The sequence below is a fragment of the Haemaphysalis longicornis genome, unplaced genomic scaffold (genome assembly GCF_048455015.1).
Source record: "Haemaphysalis longicornis isolate Haplotype H1 unplaced genomic scaffold, Haemaphysalis longicornis Haplotype H1 scaffold_3, whole genome shotgun sequence".
Classification (NCBI taxonomy): Eukaryota; Metazoa; Arthropoda; class Arachnida; order Ixodida; family Ixodidae; genus Haemaphysalis; species Haemaphysalis longicornis.
Genome location: NW_027526335.1, coordinates 172,673,855 through 172,683,467, shown reverse-complemented (window position 1 = coordinate 172,683,467; position 9,613 = coordinate 172,673,855). Strand labels below are relative to the sequence as shown.

At 46.1% G+C, this 9,613-nt stretch overlaps 1 protein-coding gene and 1 non-coding gene across 2 annotated transcripts; both read right to left on the bottom strand.

Moving 5' to 3' along the window:
• Positions 1–4,033: 4,033 nt before the first annotated feature.
• Positions 4,034–4,106, bottom strand: Trnav-aac (transfer RNA valine (anticodon AAC)). Its single transcript has one exon. It is a non-coding gene; the product is annotated as a tRNA-Val (tRNA).
• A 3,564-nt stretch (positions 4,107–7,670) lies between these two features.
• LOC144173548 (uncharacterized) lies at positions 7,671–8,017 on the bottom strand. The gene has a single exon (XM_077701926.1). It carries the CDS (start codon positions 8,006–8,008, stop codon positions 7,772–7,774), a length of 237 nt encoding a protein of 78 aa, XP_077558052.1. The 5' UTR covers positions 8,009–8,017; the 3' UTR covers positions 7,671–7,771.
• Positions 8,018–9,613: the final 1,596 nt, after the last annotated feature.

Genomic DNA, 9,613 nt, shown 5'->3' with positions numbered 1-9,613 from the left:
AGTTAGTTTAAAACCTGGTCCATAAACCACAGACCACTGCTTTGAGAGGCTTGTTCGTACCGGGAAAAACTTTACCTATCTTCCTAAATAAAAGTTAAGGAAGCGCGAAAGCTTTCACACATCAAAACTGCGTCAAAAGTGCTTCAAAACCCTCGCTGAAAGTGCGTTCAAATTTGGCTGAAAGTGCGTCCAATCGATTGTCCAATTTTCAAAGACCCAAATCGCGAACTAAGAACGAACCCACGCGACGATTTTTCGGGCACTAAGTAAATGCATCTACGAACGTTCTAAACGTATACCGATACGTGGCTCATGAGATAAAGGTATGCTATTGTACTCCTTCTTCATAATCGATGCGATGCGTGTCTTCTCTCATCTAGAACCGTTCTTTTTTCACAATATTGAAGGCTAATCCTTTTTACAGATTGGAATTCCGCTTTCAAGCACGCGCCCTGTGTCCAGAGGTCTCATCGGAGCGCTTCGGAAACGCTTTATTTTTTCGGCAGGACGGCATAGGGCCCACAAGGAAGCTTTCGTTCACAGACCAGCGTTGCTGGAGGTGGAAATATAAGATATATAATGTATAACCAGTCTACACTTTTATTTAGTTTTAAAATTTCAAGCAGCTTAGGTGACTATTTCTTGTATAGCGCTCATGCAGTAAGCGTCCCCAAAATTTACTCAATTTCTCATGTCTAGGAATTGCATTTCTTAGAGGGAAAAGCGTTCGAAGATGTGTGGTAGCGCTGGTGACCGCTGTGCTTGTTCACCCAGCGCAAAAAAGTGCTTCTTGCTCCCTAGTTTTACACGGTACGGTAAAAGTTTCAGTTGATTTTATTTCCTAAGTACCTATATTGACCTCGCTGACTCTTCTCCCGCCTTCAAGTGGCCTTAGATTTTCTTACTGGAGTACCAGTCAGCAAAGCATCGCAGGTGCGCTTGTGCAGCGCTTGTGTGAAGTGACCTGGACTTGAAACTTGATACAGTGTACAAACTAACAAAGTAAAGGAAGGCATATCCGTCCATTCACGAACGTGTCGTGGCTTAGTTTCAACTGAGGGAACGAATTGCGACGACCCGTCGGTGGCTGGAGGACTAAACGCTGGGCCGACTGGCTCTGTCGGAAGGTCGGAGAGTCGTGCAGTAGCGCAGTCAAGCCAAGTCATTTCCTCCTGACATCATACGAAAACACCACAGGAAATGGAGTAGGGTGCAGAGAGGAGGAGGACTGCATTCTCTAATTCATTTTTCTACGAAATAAATTCGCGCAAACGCACTCAGAGTGGTCGAAACCTGGCCTTTGGACTCCGGACTACAATTTGGGCTAGTAATCCCAGAATGTTTTCAAGTCACTTCAATGGCTATGCAAATAGAATAGAATATAAGGCTATGCAAATCGAATATACAAATGGTATCCCTCCCTCGTTGAGAATTCAAGCCGTATATTTTTCGCGAAAGGGTCCACCCTGCACCCACCCGTTTCCAGCAGGCGAGGGGAGACAGGGCGACATCTGACTCTCTGGTTTATCAATATGAAGCCTATCAAGACATAATTTTTAAGTCAAAACTTTCTCTTCTGCTGGTATTCTTCATTTTGATATGCGTGGTGTGTTCCACGGACCACAATGTGCATATTCATGTAAAAATACAGATGAAATTATTTTATGATAGCATAGCACAAACCAAGAAAAAATCCAAAAGCCACACGGTAGAAAACAATAGAGATTTGAGGTATTGGCGTGTCGGTACAAACTTTTATGACTCAATTTACCGGTTGGCAGGGCCATATATCCAATTAGATGTGTTACTCTAATACAGAAGTCGTATGCAAAGTAACCTGGCCTGTGATCTATTAGTCCAAATAAAATTTTAGATTACTTTTTTTGGTGCTTTGATTTTATTCGCGATTCGTTACCTTTTAAAATTGAGCAATTGTAACTGTAATACACGGATCATTTTTCCAGGTGCACAAGCCTGCGCGGGAACCCCTGTTATTTGCTATAAAGCTGTGGGTAATAGTATTCCATCATCTATACTGAGATAAAAATTCCCACTGGTATTTGTTTATCTGCACTTAGTAGACGCAAACACGGCTCTAGCCGTCTTGTGATCATCCGCGTCGGCTGCCGTCATAGACATTATCCGAAATGTTTTTCTTACTTCTCGCTGAAGCAGAGCTGCGCTTTTAAATTTGACTCGGTTGCGTGGACCACTAAAATAACTTTTCATGGAAGCTTGAGGTACGTACGGGGAGGTATTGATTCTTACGGCTGCATTTCTCGGAGGCCTCGCTATTTATTCCATGCTATACTCCATATCCTATGTAGTAATATAATAAAAAGTATGAAATGTAACGTAGCAGGTAATCGACTAGTCTATAGTAATTTCTACATTACTATTTGAGGGTGTAATTGTATTCGGTTACTTTTTCGGTGAAGTGATTGCAGTTGTAATGGGTTAGTTTAATTAAGTAAAGTGTACAAGTCTGCGTAGACATTGTGCTCACCGTCACGGATTACAAATAGACGATTTTGGCACTCAAGAAGCAGACATTTGTGTTTTGGCAGTGAGGTTTGTGATGGCGGTTAAAATACCCTACGTGCGTGTCTATTTTGCTCTTACAGATACGCGTGAATAGGCATTTCCCTCTGCTTCACCAAATAAAACTGTTTCTGCCCCTGCGAAAAATTACATCCGAAAGTTCATCTCCCTAAACACTACCGACACGATGTGAGTTATATGTAAAACAATTTTTCGTGCCATGAAGGCGATACGAGAATTTGCGGTGCAAGTGACGTGAGGCCGTGATACTAAGCCAGTTTCTAGACATCAATAAGCTCACATCGGAGAGATCGACTACAAGAAGGACTGGCATATTTAAATATAATAAAGGCAGGCATGGGGGGGGGGGGGGGAGATAGAAAGAGTACTTTTAATCAATGGAAGTAGAACATAGAGATGTCAGCCTCATCATACAGGCTCTTGCCTTATACTCGATGTAGACCTGTGTGAGAGATGTGAACAGAGAAAGGAGCGTACACAGGGTGTGGCAGGTATGAGGATTCAGATACTGGTTACCGTATAACTATATGCAAGAATCGCCAATAGCATGTACAGTACATGTTCGATGAATCACCACAACAGGGCCTCGGCTACAATCTAGCTGCCAAACAGCAGAGTTTCAATCATGGCCACATTGCCTTGAACGGCTCGTTCTACACTGCGATTCTGGCCTGTGTCCCAGCAGGAAATCCTCAGACAATGGCTGATTGTCTAACCGAGCCAACGGCGGGGCTGAAATTCCGCGGTGATGCGCGTAGTAAGGAGAGGTGCACATTAAGTGTTTATATGGCATGTTTATATATGCATATATATGACATGCTTACATGCAACATACGTGCTTATAGGTACATTACGTGTTTGTATTGACGTTACATGTTTATATGGCCGGAATGCGGCACGCTTTGCAGTCATTATCACTCGCACCACTGATGAGGTGTATTTAGCGATGACTGAAAGCTACGCCGAGGCGCACATGATGTAGGACCTACAAGTGGCTTCGCTGAGACCCCGGAAATTGCAATCAGGGTCCAGTCGATGGGGCCTTCCGTATCGGTGGTCCGTGCTTCTCCAGTAATTCGCCGCGGCGTCGCGGACAATACTGGCGAGATGACCGGTCATGTCCGCTATTACGAAGGGAATGCGCATGACTACTGTGCCTGCTGAAACCTTTGTGCCTCAGCGTGAGCCCATTCATTGCCGGCAAACCCACAATGGCCCGCACCCCACTCAATCCTCAAAACACGGCCTTGCTGCACCGCAAAAGAGGCATAAAAATTTTGCTTCGGAGGCTGGAGAATCTGAATCATTTTGAATTAAAAAAGAACACTAGACAAAGGTATTATTATATATGGAGAGAGAACACGTGGGGAAGTGCAAACTTCGCTGGCATCAGGAGGAATATTTTATTTAGCGGACCAACCACAGTTTACGCCCTGGTCACCCAAGAATTAAAGCATAAAAAAACGTAACGTGTGCCTGCCAGGGATCGAACCTGGGACCTTCCGCGTGTTAGGCGGATGTGATAACCACTACACCACAAGCACGGCTGAGAGCGCGCTTTCGGAATACTGAATCGACAGCGAGCTCTCCCACGCTGGCCTACATTTGTAACTGGTTGCGCATTTTCCAATCACGCTGCCGGCGTCGCGGAAGCTCTGCTCCGAGCGTAAGAGTTCAATCCAGTACGTGGCTTGGCAGCAATCATTGGCTACATTGGCTACACTTTTTTCCGGACTGTGGCAGTCGCCCTGTGTGCGTGGCCACTTTCCCGGCGCCGGTGCCATGGCGCATGCGCTGTTCACCGGATACTTGAAATGGTTCTTTTGGATTTTCTGGCGTTAGGAGAACCGAGTCTAGCCCTATCTCCTTCGCAAACAGGTGTCTTGCGAACTAGGCCAAATCAATAAACTTCCAATTGAGCAGAAAATCCACCTTCCGGAGCGGTGCCTGCAACATCGAAACGTCTCCTATATTGGTGCACAGCGCAAAAAAATGATATGAAACTTATTGACATTAACAAAAATAACGGAAATTTGCTACTGTACCGGAAGCAAAACCTAGGCCCCCGGAATGCGGTGAAATACGCGTCCCCAACAACACTTCGTTCCTTCCTTCATTATGATATGAAAACAAGATACCCCGAAAACATTTAACATGATGCGGTGTCTGCAACAACAGTACGTTCACTGATGCGTACATTAACACCTGGGAGACACCCGCCCTCGTCAACGCAGTGCAACCAGTCCTGCATATGCTTTTGAGCTTCTCAGACTGTAAGCAAAACGGAACTAAGTGCGCAGAAAATTTGCCCAGTTCCTCCATCTCGTCCTCATTGCGGTCAAAAAAGTGGACAACTTAATAAATGCAATAACGTAATAGGGCGAGGATTGTTTCTGGTAGTGGGCCTGAACCGAATACACCACTGTTTCATTCATCTGGCTGACTAAAGTGTACAAAGAATGAAGTATGGTCTCTGACTTAGAAGGCGTTTTGGCCTTCGGTGTTCAGAACCGGTTCACCCAGCTCGAGACACAGCGTGATTAACGTAGCTTGGCATGTAGTTAAGTTCAATACTGTGGCAAGCACACGTCAGAGATGAATATAAGTTGATAACTCAGTAAAACGGCCAATGATTGTTGTGTCAGACATCGTCTGTTGCTTATGGCCATATACATATCACTTTCTGGCTGCGACGAGAACACAATCACTCACAACCATCCCAGTGCCCCTCGAGGAAAACGGTCAATTACATTACAAGCTGTCGTCGGAAACTGAGCGCTGATACCCCACTTCCCATTTTGTTGTGAATTCAACATAGGCAACCAAAAATTCTCACATAAATACTAATTTGACCGGGTAATAATGATGGCCGCTGGAGACAGGAGCTGACGGCTGGTAACCCAGTTTTCATTGGCTGGGACTAACGCATAGTCACTCCAAGGAGGCCTCTGCGGCCATAAATTTGATATTAATGCTTTCGCTTTGATAACTCAAAGTGATTTGTTCTCCTGGGAGTTCTTTTTATGTTTGGAAGCGCCATATTACAGTCACTCGCCGAAAGAAAACCTTTTACACATCACAAGACAAATACGGATCACAAAACATGGTACAGCAGACCAATAGTACTTGAAATAAAACTTCCACATTGTAGAGCCAGTATCGGGGACGCAAATCCATTAAAAAAAATTACACCATCTTCCCGTACGGGAACCCTGCGTAGTATGCGAAGCGGCCATGGGGTCGATTCAAGTGCCCATTAGTTTTCAGTTCGTCTTTTTCGTTAGGTTTAGCTACGTAGCTACCGTTATATTTACCGTTTGGTTTCCATGGTAACTACCATACTTTTCACTTACCGGAACTACGAAATGGGAAATTGCGTTGACCCCATGGCTACTTCGCATACTCCTCAGGGTTCCCCTACGGGAAGATGGTGTAATTATATTGGAGGGGGGTGGGGTGTGTTACAGTGGAGAGGCATTAAAGAGAAGAGAGAGAGAGAGAGAGAGGGAAAGAGAGAGAGGCGTTGTACGTGGTATGAGTTTGTCTTTATTTAAGCATTATCATCATCATATTCAACGTAGGTGACGTCGAGCTGTGGTTGGCGTTCCGTTTTGATTATGACCGCATTATGGTCTGTGAAATGTAAAGTCAGGGGCTGTTGTAGTGGATGAACCCTAAAGTTGCTGAAGATGAGGTCGATGCACGTTCCCCGGATTGTTGTGGGCTGCCTGTAATCAGGGCCCGCCGAGACTCGCCGACGCACGCCGCGGCCGACGATGAGGAAACGTCGAAGGCGCGTGAAGCGTGCTCGTCGGGTGTCGGCCCAGGAAGACACCGGCAACACTGTCGCTCCAGGAGTCATTAAAGTGTAAGACACCACCGGGCGTTCAGCAAGCCGAGCATGCGCAGTGGGAGTGTGGACGGTGCAGCAACGACAAAGGGGGGGGAAGAGGGGGAGGGGGGCGGGCGGGGGGACATAGCCACGACCATGGGATGCTTCGCATCTAAATGCACTGCCACTCTGGGAAGAACGCGTTCATGTGACATCGTGGTTCGGCGTGGCAGTGTGCCATGGAGTAATTCAAACGGCAAAGGGGTAATTCAAACGTCCCCGAAGAAAGATGGCCCTAGAATATGTAAAGTGTCCCATTTCAGCACAGCCAATGTGAACGACCATGGCAGGTGGAGGCCGTTGCTTTGACATGGCAACGATCGACTAACATGGCTGTTGACATGGCAACGAACGACTAACAGCAAAGAAGCCGGATCTATTGAGTACGGGACTGAGCATTGTCGGTCAGAAATTTGAGCTGGACCCAACTCACCAAAGAAACATTTGAGGCTACCAAACTTTCGTTAGAGCTAACACTATTCCAATTAATGAGTTACTCGGGTATGTAGTTTTGAACTGTCTTTTTATTGTAATTACATTTTGTAAACATGCTGTGTAAAATGAAAGACCAGGTTGGGGGGGGGGGGGGACAATCCAGTGGGCCAAATAATATGTTCACTTTAGGTGCCTACTTTTGCAATTAAAATTCATCCTAACACGCGCTTATAACGTCTCTATCTCCCTCCGCGCTGCCTTCACGGACAACTTGTTTTTCGCAAATACCGGAGGAGCTGTGCATTTTGCTCTCTAGTACATGTTGGCAGGACCCATAGTGGAAAGGAGGCTTACTCAAAGGGCAAAGAAAGAACGCAACTGAAAAAAGGAATTGAAAAATGGAAAGCAGTGAAAAGGGATACTGAAACGGCGAAAAAGGTGGGGAGGAAACCAAAAAATGTACCTGGTTAGACGGATGTCTACAAGAAAACGTGCAGTCTTATTTCGGGCTAGACGTGCAGCAGACTGTTGTAATATTTGTCCAATTATACCCTGTGATCGCCATGATCCGTTCTACAAGTTAGTAATGGGGATCGCTGATCACCTCGACACGAATAGTAGGTGTCTGCCAACACAGCCGGAATAGGCGCTTCGAATCCCTCCCCACCTTCCACCCCCCCTTCCGCGCAGACGACGGAACAAATAGCCTTCGTCGTGTGGAAGTTTACTTTATTAGAAAAAAGCAGTTCAGAAACTTATCTATTATTTCGTGGTCTTTTTTTTTTAACTTGTTTGCTTGCCGAAGCGTCGAGTGCCTTGAACGGGAGTCCATCAGCCGGGTACAATATGTTAGCCGGAACTGTTTGCGAAGTGAAATGTTGCTCAGCCGTAGAAGCCTCTGCCATAGCCGCCGTATCCACCAAATCCTCGGCCGAAGCCGCCGTAGCCTCCGTAGCCACGACCGAATCCACCGTAGCCTCCAAAGCCGCGGCCGAATCCACCGTAGCCACCGTAGCCACGGCCATATCCGCCGTAGCCATACTGAGCCACGGCCAGGCTGCAGAGTGCGCACAGGACAAGAAGGGCGAAGAGGGCAGCTTTGCTGTTGGCGGAAACCATGTTGACGATTGAGCTCTGTAAGAGAAGGATTTGTCTTAACTGTCATTGTAACAGAACCTGACAAGTCGTAATTAGGAAGAAAAGAGAGGACCAGAATGGGATTTTAGTGCCAAATAGTGCAAATGGAGATCAAACGCTCATGGATATCTACAGCGCGCAACCTGAGTTCTCACTACGGCTCCAACGAGGTTTTTGAGGGGCTACGTGGTTTGTAATGTGTCACATCGGAGCACGAACTGTAATACGCGACCGCAAGCTTCCTTTTCCGGTCCTAAGATGGCATGCTCAGAGGAGAAGCTTAAGCGGAAGGAAACGTTTTTCGCTAATTACGAAAATAGACTTTCCCTGCACTGTTAATACACCACGCTTGTTTTCTAACATGCTTCACGAAAGTAACAACCGTCGTTCTCATGATACTTTCCTTAAGATTTCCTTACCCCTGTTTTGGCAATACGTCACGCCCACTCTCTGCGTTCTTTGATACTTTTAACTGAACGTTAACACGCAAACGTTTCGTTATTTCATGTGAAATTGGTCGCCAAGGTACATTCAAATGAAAATAATAATGTTGAGATATCCCGCTCATAAAAATAAAGCGTTGCTTTGCCGTACCTATTTCGAATGATCCGCACGACGGAGCATCAGATACTCTAATGGTGATAAATTGTTCCTAAACAGTGAAAAGCGCGACAAAAAAGTAAAAATAGGTGCGTAAATTACGAACCGTGACTAAGCCTGTTTTTTTCTGGAGGAAGTAGAGAGGCATGGGAATCCCTTAGAGAATCAGCATTCTTCGAACACAATTTACGTGCACATACGTTTACGGGAATACAGATTGCGAATTCGTTTTTATCTGCACGTAGGCTTTGCCTCTTATTGGATCCTGAGACAAGCGTTTCGGTCACCTCGAATTACGCTGGAGGAAAACGGACAACGTGTACATTAAGAATCCGATGAACGAACGGCTTGACTTTCATGAAAACGTATGTGATGGCGTTGTCAGTTTCGGCAACGCCGCCTGTATAAACTGTGCCTAACGCGTGAGCGAAAAATGGCCAAACAGCCACTCTCCTGTTGCTCTCTCCTACCCTTCCCCGCTCCGTAGCCTTCCAGCGTGCTTTCGTGTCCGCCAGCCAGCGCCGCTTCTCGGAAACTATGCAAAATAGTGGAAAGTTTGTTTAGCGTTCCCGAGGCGGCGCTCCTACGCCTTCTTGTTTTTCACCATGCCTGTCTGTCTTGGTCTGTCACTGATAAAACTTCCTTTGTCACGAAGCAAAATCCCTTGCGCTGCAGCAGGCTGATGCCGGCTTTGCGCGCTTATCTATTCGGATCACAGGCCCTGAAATTTTCTCAGTGGGGCATCCCACCACTATCCCCTCCGCATTTAGGTATTGTTTTGACCCCGCTGTTCGCACTCCGCATCGGTACGCACTTCTAAAATTGAGGACTGTACTGTAGAAGCGCCCGGACAGCGTGGCGGGATCCCAGCTGCTTATCCTTTAGTTTCCTATAATTTTCTGAAGTTTACAAGCACGTGATATTATTGGAAAGTAATCGTAGAAGTGAACGCCTGAACAAAAAACGCGCATGCAAGTTTTTCTTCTC